This window comes from Oryctolagus cuniculus, chromosome 12, assembly GCF_051225735.1.
Source record: "Oryctolagus cuniculus isolate XC-2025 breed Fujian yellow rabbit chromosome 12, ASM5122573v1, whole genome shotgun sequence".
Classification (NCBI taxonomy): Eukaryota; Metazoa; Chordata; class Mammalia; order Lagomorpha; family Leporidae; genus Oryctolagus; species Oryctolagus cuniculus.
The window spans coordinates 107,796,088-107,814,729 of record NC_142878.1 but is presented as its reverse complement, the minus strand read 5'-3'; the positions used below and the strand labels follow the sequence as shown (position 1 = coordinate 107,814,729).

At 46.8% G+C, this 18,642-nt stretch overlaps 1 protein-coding gene across 2 annotated transcripts in view; it reads right to left on the bottom strand.

Moving 5' to 3' along the window:
* The window catches only part of HMG20A (high mobility group 20A), a 70,639-nt gene that overhangs the window by 18,152 nt on the left and 33,845 nt on the right, over positions 1-18,642 (bottom strand). For both annotated transcript variants that reach the window (XM_017337992.4, XM_051834636.3), the window contains exons 2-4: positions 8,623-8,715; positions 2,318-2,465; positions 16-228 (exon numbers count right to left, since the gene is read on the bottom strand). In XM_017337992.4, coding sequence (XP_017193481.1) covers positions 16-228; positions 2,318-2,465; positions 8,623-8,711 — 450 coding nt within the window. In that variant the 5' untranslated portion in view covers positions 8,712-8,715. The remainder of the gene's footprint in view (positions 1-15; positions 229-2,317; positions 2,466-8,622; positions 8,716-18,642) is intronic.

Sequence of the window (18,642 nt, the reverse complement as noted above, 5' to 3'; positions counted from 1 at the left end):
GAGAAGAGCCATTACCTGCTTTTCCTCAGGAGGCAGTTTGCTCCATTCGTTGCCTAACATCCTCGTGATTTCCGGAAACGGGACTTCCGGTCTCTTTGCTCGAAGCTGCTCTCGCCGTTCATTCATGAACCGAACATATCCTGTAAGGGGGGATTTGGGTGCATTGCTGTCTCGAAGAGGTTTCTTCCGCTTTCTTCCTTTGGACCAACCTCCTCGTTTACTTCTTTGCTACAAAACAAAGCACAGTAAAAAAAACAAACAATGACAATCCCCACACATATCTCAACAACAATAAACACCAACACAGAGAATAGGAAGTTTCATTTTCCGATGAATAAGGCCCTAGACATGCAGAGTGCTCCACATCTGTCCCGGGTATGCGTGTCTGCAGCGCAGTGTTTAAGAAGGGATTCCAGATGGTTCACTGGCAGACCCTTCTGTGCAGGATGCTACAAACCACTGCACCAAAGGGCCATCCTTGTGCTCATGGCCACAAGTGAGAATACGGGGAGCCAGGGCCACACAGCTCAACAGGTGCTGCCTCCTGCCAGCATAGTGTCTTCAGTGAGAAATGCAGGACCACACACACTGTACAGGAAGAGCGGATCACAGTGAGATCTGTCACCGGCCACGGGCGAAAGAAGAGACAAGCTACAGCACAGGGATTAAAAATCATTCAGGAAGGGTATTTCTCACTGGTACTACTCAGAGACGAGTTACTTCCCGCAGCAGAGAGCATACAGATTTTTCAATTAGTATCTAAATATCAGAAAAATTTCAGTAGAGTATAATATATCCAAAGTGAAGATCTGTTCCTTGGCTCGACAATTTGCTCCTTTAAGATGTATATTTTATAAAGTCAGAGGTCTTTATAAGTTATTAGTTAAATCAAAAGATTAAATCACTTTGAAAAAAAGGGAGGAAAAAAAAAGAAATGAAGTCTGATGTTTCACAAAGCCCCTCCTTTGGTCATTTCAATGAGACATAGGGTACACTGTATTTTCGTTTCATAATTTTACCAGTACACATAGCCTGTTAATGTGGTACTGTACTCCTACAAACACATTTAAGGTGCTGTGAGACCTCTTACCAGTTCTCCAGCAGCCTGTCCCAGGGACTGGGTCCCATATGTAATCTTATAAAACCACTAAAGTTCCTGTCATTGGGTCACTTCTTTCATGTGCAATGGGCACTATTCTACTTATGTTACAGTTATTTGCTTTTAAACACTCTTTAGACACACACACCAATCAAGTTATTAAAAAGGATCATGCTGTAAAGCAGCAGACCCAGGTCACTTGTGTATCAGAGATTTCTGTTATCATCAATAAATCTGTTTGGAGGGAAAATGGTCGAGAACTTATTTGGCAAATGGTATTTTTTTGGTGTTAGGGTTTTTTTTTATTCACTTAGTAATATTAAAGCTACTAAGGATTTTAAAGTGCTTAAAATTTCAAACATTCATTATAATAAGAATGCCAACAAGACAAAGGAAAAAATTAGTTTATTTAAAAAGATATTTTAAAATTTATTTGAAGGGCAGAGCTACAGAAAGACAGAGATCTTCATCTGCTGGTTCACTCCCCAAATGACCACAGTGGCCTGGGGCTAGGCCAGTCTGAAGCCAGGAGCCTCTTCCAGGTCTCCCATGTGGGTGCAGGGGCCCAGGCACTTGGGCCATCCTCTGCTGCTTTCCCAGGTGTATTAGCATGGAGCTGGACAGGAAGTGGAGCAGCTGGGACTTAAACCAGCGCCCATATGGGATGCTGGTGTTGCAGGCAGTGGCTTTATTTGGTATGCCACAATGCTGGCCCCCAAAATTAGTTTTTGAAAATAAGAAAAGAGACAAAAATCAATGGTGATTTATTTTTTTTTCTAGATGACAAGCATGACTGCGCAGGCCCATACAGGGCCCTTGTGAAAACCAGAGACAGGCACCCCCCTGGGAGCTGAAGGACACAACGAGTGGGAGGAACCCTCTAGCACAGAAGGCTCTGGGCTGCAGGACGTGGCCCTGAACAAGTGTGTGTGCAACTCCTGCTCTTTACTTTTCTCATCAAATCACTCACTCACTCAACAAAAATTTCCTGGGCATCTAACACAGGCAGGGGTAAACTTCTTAGGCAGAGGAGAGAAACAGCCTACCTGTCTCTATGTCATTAAAACCACTAATAGGGTTCTAAGCAGGACACGAAATATAAAACAGAACTTTCTGCAGGTCTCAGCCTAAGACAGACACCTTCAGTCAACAGCTCCTGGGTCAGGTGCTTCTCTGGACACCGCAGAGGACAATAGCGGGAGACACCTCACGGCTTACCTCATCTTCATGCCTCTGCTCAGTGCCTTCTGCTGCGTTTGAGGCCTCATTCTGTAGCAACTGACCTTGGGAGAGGTCCTCCACCAATTCTGGATTGTTGGTGGATGATGTAGCTCCACTGCCATAAGGGGCCTCTGGGTGGGCTAACCTGAAGGACAGGCACAAGCGCAAACATTCGTATCAGCAGCGTCAGAGACTCCCTCATCTATCAGAATTCAAGGCAAACTGTGCCAGCAAGAGGACATGCCCGTGCTTGAATTCCCCCCCACTGCAATCTGTGTCAATGGGAGCACTGTCTCCATCGCAGTCACAGGATGATTAAAAAGACGGTTTTAGAGTTTGATCGAACTGGACTGGTTCCATAAAGAATACTGTATCAAAACTAACTATAATCTTTCCCCCAAAACGGCCTCTCCCTTCTAGAACTTTGCACAGGCAAAGGAGTCTGACTTTCCTTGCTGCCTTTCAGGTTTCTCCATGGGAAGGGAAAGGCCATTGACCGAGGAGATGAATAGGAATGGGAGAGAGAGGCAGTGTGCCCCTGTCACAAAATAGAGAGCCCGTGAAGGCAGACGAGATAACTCTCACTGTACAGCCTACTTCTTGCATTCTGTGTTCACTGATAATCAGATCATCGAAGAACAGTCTTAGGAGATCCAGTAAGTTCTAAGTGTTAACAAACCAGATACAACTTTCTGCTCCCACCAGCCACCTCTGAGCCTTCTGACAGAGGATGGTCAGGATCAGCTTTATCACGTGTGGAAAAGGAACGGATGACAAGGCTATCCCTGGGCCGGGGAGGGCATGGGGGAGATGGGAAGGGGAGGGTGGCAGGAGGACAGCTAGCAGCACGAGTGGCGGTCATTATTCTGAGGAATGCACACCCAAAGGGGAACAGGCAATGATTACAATGCAACATGGGGACGGAAACAGGCTGTGAAAGTGCACGGAGGCATGGGACTGCGCGTGAGCTTCTGTTATGCATGAAGAGAATGCTATGGAGGACTTCACGGAGGAGGTCTTCAAAGATGACTGGTTTTCTTCCCGGCAGGAAGCACTGGGTACAGCAGGAGAAAGGGAGGCTGTCAGGAGGCTGTGGTAACAGACTGAGAGGAAGGGAAGCAGGCCTGGAGAGGGGAGCAGAGGGCGCACGCGGTCCTCGCAGGAGGCGCGCCGAGGACGCCATCTCTGAGAGAAAAGGAAGGGGCAGAGGCGACCTGGGACTCCCACATCTGTGGTTATGGACTTCCTGTCAGCCAAGGCCAGAACGCGGTACGTGTGTGTGATAGGCAGAGAGAGTGGTCAGTGTGAAGCACTTGCAGCATAATTAATGGAGATGTCCCGCAGATTACCAGAAACACATCCTGAGAGAACAGACATGAAATATATCTTTTTTCAAAAAGGATTACTTACTCAAAAGGCAGAACAACAGAGAGGGAGAGACAGAGAAAGAGAGAATCCCCTAACAGCTGGTTTACTCCCCAAATGGCTGCAACAACCAGGTCTGAGCCAGCCCAAGGCAAGGAGTCAGGAACTCCACCCTGGCTACCCCAGGAAGGGACCCGAGTACTTGAGCCATCATTTGCTGCTTTCCTGGTACGTTATCAGGAAGCTACATAGAGGTGGAGCAGTAGACTCCAACAGGCACGCTAATATGGAATGCTGGCATCCCAAATGGCTGCTTAACTCGCTTCGTCACAATGCCAGTCTGCATGAGATAAATGTGGGAGGCATCCGTTTGTGGACATAACGGGCAGTGTCAGATGCTCTCCAGAAAGACAGCAGGAGAAAAGAAAAGTCAGGATGGAACTTGGCTGAAACAGTATCATTTCAGGAGCAACTATTAGACAAACTGGGCGAAGAGACTGAGAAGCAGGAGAGAAAACTGTTGTAGAGGCCAGGGCAGGAAGACTTTACATTTTTATTTATTTGAAAGGCAGAGTTAAAGAGAGAGGGGAAGAGAAAGAGAGAGAGAAAGGTTTTCCATCACCTGGTTTGTTCCCTAAGTGGCTGCAATAGCCAGGGCTGGGCCAAGCCTAAGCCAGGAGCCAGAAGCCTCCTCCAGGACTCCCATGTGGGTGCAGGGGCCCAAGCACTTGGACCATCCCCTACTGCTTTCCCAGGTCCATTAGCAGGGAGCTGGACTGGAAGTGGAGCATCTGACTCGAGCCAGCGCCCACATGAGATGCCGCAGCAGAGGTAACCCGCTATGCTTTAACATTGGCTGTGGCAGGAAGACTTTTAAGATGGGCATATTAGCCAAGCAAAAAGTTGCAGATGTCAAATAAGACAGGCTTAAAAAGTAACCACTAAATTGGAAGACCTGAAGATTGCAAAGATTGCTTGGGATTTTAGGGGGAGTACGGTGTTTGAGGAACTATGGAAACAATTATCAGATTACTATGGACTGAGAAATGAACAAAAGAGATGCAGACTATCCTGGGAATGAAAGAAATGAATACAATAGATGATTTCAGGCAGGAAGTTCCGATATTTCTGAGGTCCTTTATAAAAGGGTAAGTAAAAGAAATGCTAAAATCGATGCCAAGCCCACTCTCTAAAAAGAGGAGCCACTAGGGACCCAGTTTGGACTCAGCATCACCATTTCCCAAACACTTCAATCATTGTGGATGTGTTAAGCAACTTATTTTTCCACTGTCACTCTGACTTCAACTGTGCCATGAGTTTTCAGGTTACGGATTCTTGAGCATTCCTACATTGGTAAAACACAAAACCTCGCTTGGGAACGGGTCCCAGTGCCATGGATCCCTGCCTAGGGGGGACAGGAATAAGAAGCTAGTGGCCAAAGGACTCAAATGCCATGGAGATGACAACCTGGATAACGCCTGAGATACTGAAGAGCTCTTTTGTTACCAATAATGGACTGCCCATGCTCCGAGGGAACCCACACCCTCTTGCCTACTCAGGCAGTTCTGCCCTGGCTGTCATTGCCAGGTCTTCCCTGTCTGTAGGAAAGGCAAGCAAATGTGACACTATCTCTTATCTTTTTTTTTTTTTTTTTTAAAGATTTATTTATTTATTTGGAAGTCAGAGTTACACACAGAGAGGAGAGGCAGAGAGGTCTTCCATTTGTTGGTTCACTCCCTAATTGGTTGCAATGGCCGGAGCTGTGCCAATCTGAAGCCAGGAGCCAGGAGCTTCTTCTGGGTCTCCCACATGGGTGCAAGGACTTGGGCCATCTTCGACCACTTTCCCAAGCCATAGCAGAGAGCTGGATCGGAAGTTGAGCAGCCAGGACTCGAACAGTTGCCCTTTTGGGATGCTGGCACTGCAGGTGGCGGCTCTACCCACTACGCCACAGTGCAGGCCCCCTTTTCCATTCTTTCTTAAATCTACTCCACCGAAGATATGTGCTTCCAAGGAGACATGTACTTCCAAATCTCATCAGGGCTGTCGACGACCTCTATGCTAAATCCAATGTCATTTCTCAGCCCTCTTACCTGATCTCTCCAGAGGCCTCTGAAGAAGTTGATCTGGTCCCCACCCTTGGTTTCCAGGACCCCAGAAAAACCTCTAGTTTTCTTTGTCATCTCAGCTGACTGCAGTGTATACCGACTCCTCTTCTGCCTGGCTTCCAGACGCTCCAGGGCGCAGAGCTAAGGAGTTAGGTCCTCTCTCCTCTCTTCCTACGCAGAGCCCATTTCTTCGGCGATCTCAGCCAGTCTCATGGCTTTTGATTTTAGCTATATTTTGATGATTCCCAATTTTCTCCTCTGTCCTAGACTTCCCCTAACTTCAGAACCTGAAACCAAACTGCCCTTCTAACGTCTCAGCTTAGATTTCCAATAGGAATTTCAAACTTAGTCTGAAAAGCTGAGCTCCTACAGTCCCTGCTATGAACCCCCACCCCTCCAGTTCCTCAGGCGAAACTCTGGAGCCGTCTGACTGCTTTCCTCTCCCTTCTCACCCTGCCCACCTGGTCTTTCAGGCAAATCCTGCTTGGTTTACCTTCAAAATCGATCTAGAATTCTATACTTTTCATTCCTACCCCATTCCAATTATCTTTGAAAGACGTTCTCAGAGGACGTTTGTGCCTGCACTACTCCACCACAAATATTCTTGTCCAAGTCACGGGAAGTGTTGCCCAGGGCATCACCTCTCACCTGAGAGCCCCTGGCCGGCGTCCTTGCCCCAAGGCCTCTCTCCTCTCTCTCTGGCCTCTACTCTGCACTCACAGGGATACCACTAAGAAATGAGTCAGATCGCAGCTTTCTGCTCAAACCAAGCCAGTGCTTTCTCAGCTCATTTGGAGTAAAAGCTAATTTGTTTTGACCTCTGGGACCCCACATGATCTAGTCCCTTAATACTCAAGTACAGACCTCCTATCAACTGCTCTGGTGTGACGGGAGCTTGTTAGAAGTGGAGATTCTCTGGCTGTAACCGACTTTCTAAATCAGCACCTGCATTTTAGTAAGATCTCAGGGCACTTCCTATGTACGCTCAGGCTGATAACGGGGTAGCCTCTCCTGCCCTCCACCAGTAACCCTGCTCTGGTCTCACAGGCCTTCTGGCACTTTCCAAGAGGCAGAAACTCTCTGACCTCAGGCCCTTGCACTGATTGCTCCCTCTGCCTCAAAATAACGCTTCCTTCCTTTAGGTCTTGACTCAAATCCCTTTCTCCAAATTCTGTCTGGGCCACCCCATCTAAAACTGCACCCCCAAACCTTTCCTGTACCTCTTTACACTTTATTCTGCAATCCATTGTTCTTATCAATGTCATATCTATTCTATTTATTTATTCTGCTTATTGCCTGACGTTCCCAGAAGAATTAGAGGTCTTTAAGGGCTAGCTAGCATTATTGTCTATCAATTTTTTTTAAACAGGCAGAGTTAGCGAGAGAGAGAGAGACAGAGAGAAAGGTCTTCCTTCCATTGGTTCGCCCCACAAATGGCCGCTATGGCCGGAGCTGCGCCGATCCGAAGCCAGGAGCCAGGTGCTTCCTCCCGGTTTCCCATGTGGGTGCAGGTGCCCAAGCACTTGGGCCATCCTCCACTGCCTTCCTGGGCCACAGCAGAGAGCTGGACTGGAAGAGGAGCAACCGGGACAGAATCTGGCGCCCCAACCAGGACTAGAACCCAGTGTGCCAGCGCCGCAGGCGGAGGGTTAGCCAAATGAGCCGCGGTGCCGGCCTCTATCATAATTTTTTATCCAATGCCTTCAACACCACTGGGCACAGAGGAGACACCCAGGAAATCTGTACCAAGTGGACTGGGTCTGGTGAGTAGGTGGCCTTCAGAAAAGCCCTGGAGAACAGTTGTCTAAGCAGCGAGACCAACAGGCAGATATTGATGAGACGCAACAGAGATGTGAGGGAAGGAAACAAAATTACCCAGTAGAGTCTATTTTTTAAAGCGCTCTAAAGAATATTAAAATAATTTATCTTGGGGAATTAGCTAGCACTTTAACCTGTTAGTGAATACATTTCTTCTTTTGCAAAAAGCTTCTAAATATTCAGAAAAGATAACACAAGTGCAACAGAGGTTCAAGGGAAGAGGTGGACTTTGCTACTAACTCCTTCCTGGACTCCTTTCCACACATGGCCAGTGACTGCAGGCGGGGGACAGAAGTCAGCTAAAGCTCCCAAGCATCCATCTTTATGAAGAACATTTAAAAATCTCATCTTGGGGCCAGTGTTGTGGCATAGTAGGTTAAGCCTCTGCCTGTAGCGCTGGTATCTCATATGGATGCTGGTTTGAGTCCCGGTTGCTCCTCTTCCGATCCTACTCTCTGCTGTGGCCTGGGAAAGCAGTAGAAGATGGCCCAAGTCCTTGGACCCCTGCACCCACGTGGGAGACCCAGAAGAAGCTCCTGGCTCCTGGCTTTGGATCGGCGCAGCTCCAGCCATAGCGGCCATTTGGGGAGTTAATGGGTGGATCGAAGATCTCTCTCTCTGACTCTCTCTCTCTGTAACTCTACCTCTCAAATAAATAAATCTTAAAAAAAAAAATCTGATCTTTTGGAAAGAATTATTTGAATATCTGTGGCAACTTGAACAGGAAGTGCATCTGCCCCTGGAGCGAGCTCTGCAGCAGGCGTCTCCTGAACAGAGTACAGATCTCTGCCAGGCCTCCCGGCCACAGGACCAGATCACAGGAGCACACGCGCTGCACAGGCAGCAGGATGCAGGCTACGGAGCAGTGCACAGTGGCTCTGCTCGCTGCCGAGCACCACAGATACACCTTCCATTCTTGCGGGGACAAGTGCCTCTCCAGCACCTCACGGCTGCTCGGAAGCTTGGTCTGAAGCCAGCGCAGAGCCCCAGTGTCCCAAAGCAACTGCTTACCCAGCTGCAGGCAGGTCGCTGCTCTCCTTGGCGCCATCTTCGTCTGCAAAGAGGGGCGGCAGGGTGGAAGTGGCCATCAAGCTTTCCATCGCTCTGAAAGGAAGGTAGAATAAAAACTAATTAACGGCTTAATTACTTCCAGTTCAAGTTCCACTAATTCGAGAGCCAGCCTTCCTTGACTTTATCACATCTGCAGCAGAAGAGAAACTGTCCGAAATACCTACTTTCTTCCCTTGGACACATCAATTTAAACTCTATGGGTAATGGGCTTTTAACCCCAGTCTCACCAACCGACCAGATTACAAACCAGTTAGCTTTTTAACAACTGGGACACTGCTAGTCCTCCTGAGTATTTTCACTAGCATTCTTCATTTCCTGTAGAAACTGCGGAGCACAGGAACCCGACGCACCGCGGCCCTAAGCACGTTATTTAACCTCTCTGAGCTACCATTTCCCCATGTCAGCCGCAGACAGAACTGCTGACTTAACCTACAGGGTTACTGCGAGGGATTAAATGGAAAGTGCTTCATAAACAGAGAGGCTAAGGTAGCAACTGCTCTGAGTATTATTATAGAAAGAAAAGCATGGTGATTACAGCATTACCAGTTCTCAGGCCCAGATGAATCACCCTGAGGTTAAACGGTGACAAACCAAGCCCTCCAGAGAGAACTAATGCAAAGGAAGTGGAGGGCAGAAGGCACACTGATGTGGTCCTGAGTCAAAGGGACCACACTTCCAGGTCAGAACTGGGCTCCGCGGGGGGAGCAGCCTGCACCTGGGCATAGGAAACAACTAAGCTTAATTGGAGGAAACAAATAAATCACAAGAACTGGAGGCTATCGAACTGAGAGGATAAAAGGACAAGGTGACAGAGTAATTTCGTTTAGCATCTCAGTGCAAAGAGTGATTTTTTCTCTTTCAAGGCCGACCACCAAGGGCTTCACCCCACACAGCTAAAAGCAGCAGCCTTCCATTCATCATGAAAGTGATATTCAAACAGAACATTCAGCAGTGACCCCAAACACCAGCTACTTAAGTGGAACTGCAAACCACTCAAGAGAGAGAGAGCCTCAATCAACCAGGAGAACGGTGCAGCAATCATGAGAATCACTTAGGGGCTCCCTCAGCACTCACGTCTGAGCGCCTGCTAAGGAGATCGAACGACGCAGCAACTAAGAGGAAAGCCAGCAGCCAGAGCCCAGCTAGGAAACGGAAAGAAAACGCTAAGGACACTGACACTGACACTAGCTCTCCGTGTTCAGTGGAGCAACTGATATTCAACGTCCACTGATGTTTTCTTTTTTCTTTCTTTTTTTTTTTTTTAAAGATTTATTTATGTGAAAGGCAGAGTTAGAGAGAGGCAGAGGCAGAGAGAGAGGTCTGCTGGTTCACTCCCCAGATGGCTGCATCGGCTGGAGCTGTGCCGATCCAAAACCAGGAGCCAGGAGCTTCCTCCGGGTCTCCCACGCGGGTGCAGGAGTCCTTGCGCTTGCGCCATCTTCCACTGCTTTCCCAGGCCCCAGCAGAGAGCTGGATCAGAAGTGGAACTGCTGGGATTAACACTAGTGCCATATGGGATGCTGGCACTGCAAGCGGTGGCTTTACCCGCTACAACACAGTGCCAGCCCCTGTTTTATTTCTTATTCTTATTTAATTTCCACTTCGAAATTTATTATTAAACAGATCAAATACTCAAAGTAGCTTAATATACATGAGGGAATTACACAGAGTTCATAAAAATGGAATTAAAAGACAAGTTTATTTTAGTGCAGACTGAAATCCATGTTTAATTTTTCCATAAGATACATTCCATGAACTTTTGGAAGAGCCCACATGGGCATGAATTTCAAAATCTTTTGCATCCAAACAAATTCACCTTTTATGTCCATTCTTTTATGAACACTTTGAAGTGCCCCAGCATATCTCCCGTGGAGTGGGCAGGGCCAGTGGCTGGAGAGGAACTTCCCACTGGACCAGAGTGAGGAGTTGGGTCTGTGCAGGAATGCTTGCCAGCCCTCTGCAGTTCTGTCAAGATGGGGTGTTTACAAGGGGGAGGGCTCTAACAAATAAACACAGAATTCCATTCTACATATTTTCTAGAACAACCCTGACCCAAGTGTACTTAAGTTTTAAGTTCACATTACACAAAGCCCAAAGTAGAGCCTGGGCCTTAAAAGGCTAGCTAACGCCACCTCACACCAGCGCCAGTCTCATTCTACCGGGAGAAAATTATCAATTAGATACCACACAGTCTAACTGTAATGAGCGAGCACTGAGTCAGGTGTATATCCTCAAACTTAAAAAGATTCATTCCTGATGCTTCTTTCTTTCTAGAAGTGTCTCTAAGAGTCGATGGTCTTTCAAGAACCAGGATGCGGCATGGCTCTCACACCTCAAAAGAAGACGTATTATCTGGAGTGGACAAATGAAGTGCCTCTTCATTCCCTACACCACCACGACCCTCTCAGCCTCGCCCAAGGATCTTCAGTTATTTCTGAAGTGCAGGGAGACAGCTGGATACCACTACCTTAACAACATATAAACATCACATAAACAAAGGAAGTTCAGAGAACACACATTTCTTCCTTTTTTCCCCTCTCTCAAGTTTGTTTTACTCAGCCCATATGGGTTCAGACATACTTTCTATTACTGAGAAGTCAGGTCCCTAAAAATGAGTAATAAAGTGGGTGGAGGGTTAAGGGGCCAAGATCAACAAAGGAAGGAAATGAAGGAAAGTCCAGTGAAACCCAAAGGCATCTGAAGCAGTCCAGTAAGTTGGAAAATAAAATGATTCCCAAGAATATGGCTGGGATTCTGCAAGAGTGTGCTTTCATATGGTCTGTGAGGGAGTGATTCAAACTGAATCACGGCTCCTAAGACACTAAATGCCAAAAGCCTTTTAAGTGTAGCATCTGTGCCTGATGATGTCCCTGTACAGAGGTCACACTGAACTTTGAAATTCTATGCAAGGCACTTAAGAAATGTCATGAATGCTGCTCTGGGAGGGGGAGGGAGAACTCCGTACAAACACAAAGACATATACAAGTTTGGTTTTCCACTGTAGTTGATATAAATAGATTTATGGTGCAGATGTTTCTTTGCAGAGGGGACTTACCCAGTGGAGGCTTCTGCTTGTGTCTCACAAAATGACTATGACCCCGGGGCCTGCACTCTGATCAGCATCTGGGACCTTAGCCATAGACATCCAAAAATCCCCTCCAACCCAAACCATTCACTGAAAAACCCCGATGTACAGGAGTGCCAATTCAAAATGCTTTAATTATGATCTCAAAGCTTATAACGAAAATTACGTTAAGTACTTTAGATACTTCTCAACCAATGAGCACATTCTCTGTAATAATACGGGAGCCAAATCCTACTCAGAACGCTGCTCTCTGGTCAATATGGGGCCAGGACCGAGCAAATCAGGTGGAATCTAAGACAGCATCTTCAACCAAGCTTGTTTCCAAAGCAGAGATGACCTCACCAATGAGACTGTCATTCAAACATGCTGGATGGTGCTAGGAGCATAACTACCGCTTTCTGGGCTGGCTCTTTTCCAGGGCCCTTTCCTTACATCCACCCGTCCACTCACTGGGTCCCCTGATGAAATGCACTGCATTCCTCTCCCATCACTTCTCCCCAGGTATACAGCTCAACCGAGATGTGGCATACCGCCCTCTGCATTCTCCATACCAGTCTCACGCAAAATCCCTGGCTCCCTGAAGATCAGGTCACTTGGCTACAGCAGCTTCAAATTCCAAATCTGACCACTCTCTCCTATCATTCTCAGCTCTCAATTTCTCCCATACAAGCGTCTATTCATTGATCCTTGACTTTCCCTTCTCTCCAGCTTAAGGTTCCACAGTTACGTTTTGTTATGTCCTTTTGCCAACATTCCTGGCTCCCTTTCCCTGTTAACTTCCCAACTATTAGATATAGATTAACTCTGAGTTCTGGCTTAACTTGGTTTAGAAAACAGTGACAGAATAAGGGGTGCTCCCGTAAATTTATGGTATCCAATCACAACTGGGCCCTTGATACTCTCAGCTTTCTTTATGTTCTTAGAATATTTCCCAAGTGCTAAATCATCTGTCACGTTTATAACCCAGCTCAAACCTAACTCACCGCTAGCCTCCAATTCAGTCTCATGTTTTTACATTCCACATGTCCCCAGGTCACACCAGAAGACACCCTAAATTGCTTTCTTTTGGTGAGATATAATTAAGATAACATAAAATCCCTTTAAGGCATCTAATTTAGTGGTTTTTAGTATATTCACAAGTTTGTACAACTGACACCATAATTATTGGGACAACTTGCCAAACAGAAACCTGATACCCACTAGCAGGTCAATCCCTCCCCCCCCCCCCCCCCGCCCCGGTCCAGGGCAAACACTAATCTACTGTCTTATGAACTTACCTATTCTGGACATTGCACATAAATGGAATTACCCAATACGTGGCCTTTTGTGTCAGGCTACTTTCATCTCACACAATGTTTTCAGGGTTCATCATACTGTAGCATGTATCAGTATTTCATTTCTTTTTATGGTTGAAGAATATTTCATTTAAGGGCTATCCTACATTTTGTTTATCCATTCACAAGCTGGTAAAACTTGAGTTGTTTCTACTTTTTCGCTACTGTGAATGTAGTTGCTTTTGACTATTTTTGTGTAAGCTTTGGTGTAGACATGTTTCCAATACTCCTGGGTAAACACCTAGGAGTGGAATACTGGCAGCTCCATGCTTACCATGTTCAGGAAAGGCCAAACTGTTTTCTAAAGCACCCAGACCACTTGACTTTCCCAATATTAGAGCATCAGGGTTCCAGGTTCTGCTGAGAACAGCCTTAGCGCACGGCTTACCGCTCAGCTTCTGGATCACAGCCACCTGCTAGATGTGCAGTAGTACTTCAGTGTAGCTTCCATACCCACTCCCCTAATAAGTGATGGCAGCCAGCATCGTTTCAGATGCATATTGGCCACTTATATCATATACCTTCTTTGGAGAACTGAATTTAAAAGTTCTTTTTATATTCTGGATACTAGATCTTTATCACATATATTATTTGCAAGTACTGTTTCCAATTCTCTGGGTTGTCTTAATTTTCTTGGTAGTGTCCTTTGAAGCACATGTGTTTTTAATTTTTTGTAAGATTTATTTATTTATTTGAAAGGCAGAGTCACAGAGAGGAAGAGTCAGAGAGACCTTCCATCTGCTGATTCATTCCTGAAATGGCTACAGTGCCCAGGGCTGGGTCAGGCTGAAGCCTGGAGTCAGGAACTTTATCCAGGCCTCCCACATGGTTGGCAGGTGCCCAGGTACTTGGGCCATGCTCTGCTGCTTTCTCAGGCACATTAGCAGGGAGCTGGATAGGAAGTGGAGCAGCTGGGACCTGAACCAGAATCCATATGGGATACTGGCATCACAAGGGGTGGCTCAACCTGCTGAGGCACAATGCCAGCCCACAATTTTAATTTTGTTAAGTCCAAATTGCCTATTTTGGGGGCTGGCGCTGTGGTGCAGCAGGTTCAGCTGCCACCTGCAATGCCAACATCCCATATGGGTTCTGGTTTGGCTCCTGGCTGCTCTACTTGCAATCCAGCTCCCTGCTAATGTGCCTGGGAAAGCAGTGGAAAATGACTCAACTACTTGGGCCCCTGCACTCATGTGGGAGACTTGGAAGAAGTTCCTGGCTCCTGGCTTCAGCCTGGCCCTGCCCTGGGCCATGGCAGCCATTTGGGGAGTGACCCAGCGGATGGAAGCTCTCTCTCTGCCTTTCAAATAAGTAAATAAATACATCTTTTAAAAAAAACTCCACAAATTAGCATCCATTTTTTTCCTTTGATGGCTGTGCTTTAGAGATCAAAGCTAAGAAACCACTGTCTAATCCAAGTCATGAAGATGTATTTACCTCAATGTGTTCTAGTAGGAGTATTCTAATTTTACATAAATGTAAGTATGTCTTTGATCCATTCAGAGTTAATTTTAACAGTGTATATGCGGTGAGGCAGGAGCTCCATACTCATTCTTCTGCGTGTGGCCATCTCTAGCTCTCCCAGCACACTTTGTGGGCAAGATCTGAACTCTCCTGGCATCCTGCAGTGCTTTCTACTTACAAATGCACCCTACTGCTCTTCCTTTTATCCTTGCAAGTGTCTCCTGTTGGGACACTTCCTGAGTACCCCAATTCCTTTTGGAGGCTACTTACTTACACCCTGGGTGTGGGGAACAACTTGGACCAGACTAAGTTACTGGAATTAAGACTTATTCTATGCATCTGCTCTCCCACAATATGGCGTTGGGAGAGGAGGAAACAGCTTCTACACAGCTGCCTCCAGTTCAACTAATAGACTGTGGGACCTGCTCCTGATTGGAGGAGAGCAGCGTGCTCGGCGTGTGGGTAGCAGAGTTGGGATTGGCGGAGGAGGACTATAGAGGAGAGAGACAACATGCACCAGGAACATCTAAGAGGAACATCTAGCTGAAGGAACACCTGTGCAGTCCCCGAGAGAGACGGCCGGCGGTGTGCCGCTCCCCTGCGGAAGTGGGGAAAGTGGCCAGGGGGAACGGCCCTTCCACGGAGGTGGAAGGGACGGTAGCCAACCCGGGAAGAACCAGCAGCAAACCCGGGGAGGGCCGAGCAGACAAAAGAACAGCGCAGGGTCCTGTGTCGTTCCTCCACGAAGAGGGGGAGCGACACTGGGTCTCAGCTCAGCTGTGTCTCCTGTCTGCCTCTTTTCCTAGGTCAACAAAGAACCTGGGAGGCAGCCTCTTCTGCTCTCCCAGAGTACCTGTACTGAATCCCTGTCTTAATACTCAACTCTGCGGTGGTATAGACTTCCCTTTTCTAATAGGCTGGGGACAGTGCCTTAGTTACCTTTTATTCCACCCCCTCTTACCTTATTTGGGAACATGATGGATATTTGTTAAACATGTATTTAATTAAAAAATACAGCTATGTACCTCACGGATTTGTTATACTGTGGCAGCTATACTTGGCTTAAAACCACAGCTTATTCTTTAACTGAATGAAGCTTTTCAGTCATCTGGTTATTGATTTATCGCTCAGGTAATAAACCTGCTTTTGCAGATGGTCAACTTCACTCTATAATTCTGCATTCTCTAAGCATGTTCTTATCCATGCTTTTTCTTTTATTACTTGCAAGGAGTGAGACTGTCTTCACACAATGGCATATTCCTGCCAGGGATTTAATGTCAATTCTGACTGGGATTTGCAAATTTCCATTTCCGCTATCATGTGTAAGCGTTCCATCTTAGCATAAACTTTGCTCCAGATTTATTCAAGTGATTTCGCTCTCACCCACTAAAGAAAGAAAAGCCAACTGGTTGCTCACGTCCGCCAATACTGCCTGAGCACAGGCTAGATGCCTAGCACCATGCCAGTGCTGGCGATTTAGCCGAGGATCCTGCCCTCGGGCAGAACTCACTTCCAGTAGATGGAGGGAAAACAAAAACACCACAAAAGGAAACAACTACAACGGGATGTGCTGCGTGCAACACTGAAGTGTGCAAATACTATGATAGGAAAAAACTTGGCCGGTGCCGCAGCTCACTAGGCTAATCTTCCGCCTTGTGGTGCCAGCACCCTGGGTTCTAGTCCCGGTCGGGGCGCCGGATTCTGTCCCGGTTGCCCCTCTTCCAGGCCAGCTCTCTGCTGTGGCCAGGGAGTGCAGTGGAGGATGGCCCAGGTGCTTGGGCCCTGCACCCCATGGGAGACCAGGATAAGTACTTGGCTCCTGCCATCGGATCGGCGCAGTGCGCCGGCCGTGGCGGCCATTGGAGGGTGAACCAACGGCAAAGGAAGACCTTTCTCTCTGTCTCTCTCTCTCACTATCCACTCTGCCTGTCAAAAAAATTAAAAAAAAAAAAAAGGAAAAAACTTTAAAAAATTTATTTAGTTGAAAAATAATTGTTAGAGAGGTACAGACAGAGAGAGAGAGGTCTTCCATGTGCTGGTTCATTCTCTAAATGGCCAAAACGGCTGGAGCTAAGCCAATACAAAGTCAGAAGCTTCTTCCAGGTCTTCCATGTAGGTGTAGGGGCCTAAGGACTTGGGCCATCTTCCACTGCTTTCCCAGGCTGTAGCAGAGAGCTGGATTGGAAATGGAGCAGCCAGGACTAGAACCTGTGGGGAGCAACTCGGACTAGACTAAGTTACTGGAATTAAGACTTATTCTATGCATCTGCTCTCCCACAATATGGCGTTGGGAGAGGAGGAAACAGCTTCTACACAGCTGCCTCTCACCAACTTGACAAGCTGCAGGAGCTGCTCCTGATTGGAGGAGAGCAGCGTGCTCGGCGTGTGGGTAGCAGAGTTGGGATTGGCGGAGGAGGACTATAGAGGAGAGAGACAACATGCACCAGGAACATCTAAGGGGAACATCTATCTGAAGGAACACCTGTGCAGCCCCCGAGAGAGACGGCCGGCAGTGTGCCGCTCCCCCGCGGAAGTGGGGAAAGTGGCAGGGGGAACCGCCCTTCCACGGAGGTGGAAGGGACGGTAGCCAACCTGGGAAGAACCAGCAGCAAACCCGGGGAGGGCCGAGCAGACAAAAGAACAGCGCAGGGTCCTGTGTCGTTCCTCCACGAAGAGGGGGAGCGACATAATGGTGCCGTGACTCGGATATGAAGCCTAGGCAGGGTCCTGTGTCGTTCCTCCACGAAGAGGGGGAGCGACACCAGATGAAGTTCCTGGCTTCTGGCTTCAGTCTGGTCCAGCCCTGGCTGCTGTTCTTGCCATTTGAGGAAGTGAACCAGTAGATCCAAGATCTCTTTCTCTCTCTCTCTCCATCACTCTGCCTTTCAAATAAATCAATAAATCTAACACAAATATATCACACATCTGAATAAGCTGCCAATAAATAAAACATACAGATAAAAACAAAATCAGGATCTCCAAATTCTTTTATACGTATAAAAAACATCTGCCAATACCTAACCTAGATCCAGGAAGGGCTGCATTTGGCTGGTGCTAGGTAACTAAGCTGTCTCCACAGTCTCCACACCTCACTTCTTCATTCACATTGCTTCATTTTACAGGCAAGTAAGTTTGTGAACTCCTTGAATAGGAATGGCTGGGGATGCAGGAACACTTTCTAAAATTAAAAGAAAAAAATTTTTTGAAGATTTATTTATCTGAAAGAATTATAGAGCAAAAGGGAGAAACAGAAAGATCTTGCAAACACTGTTTTGCTCCCTAAATGGCCTCTGGAGCTGGGTCTGAGCAAGGTCAAAGGAGGAGCCAGGAACTCCATCTGGGTCTCCTACCTGAGTACAGGGGCCCAAGCACTTGGGCCATCTGCTGCTTTCCCATATGCATTAGCAGGAAGCTGGATCTGAAGTGGATCACTGGCACCTCTATAGGATGCCGGAGTTGCACAAGAGGCTTAATTCACTATGCCACAATGCTGGCCCCTGAGAAGGGAGATTTTGCTGAGAGACTTAGGCAAGTCTTCCAGTGAATTCCCAGAACCTCTCTCTCGCAGCGTTTCCTCTTAGTGAAAAGCTTTCTTCTCACTTCTTTATACTGCCTACAATGTTTTCCAACTAGAGATCCAAGTAGTTTAGCATTGTCTTTGAAAGCAAAAACTCAGAAGCACAATTATGGAGGCTTTGTCTAATGGCAGACATCCAGTTGCATAGAAGGAGGTAAATAGTTAACTGAAAAGATTAAAATGGCAAATCAGGAAAAAACTGCATTTACCTTAAAGATTTTCATTTAAAATACATATCAATATTCATCCATTCATCAACCTGTGGACATAGGCCCAAGATCTATCTTCTGAGTATTCGTCCACTAACTGGAATTCTTTAATGTTTTTCTTTCCCACATCCTTAATATCCCTGTCTACAATTTCTAGTTTTAGATTCTTTTAAATACATGTTGTAAGAACTTAAAAGATACTTGAAAAGCACTATGAATGCAGGATCCTCTTAGGATTTTTTTTTTGCCTGTAATACTTCACAATTCTTATCTATATCTAAATGACATCTT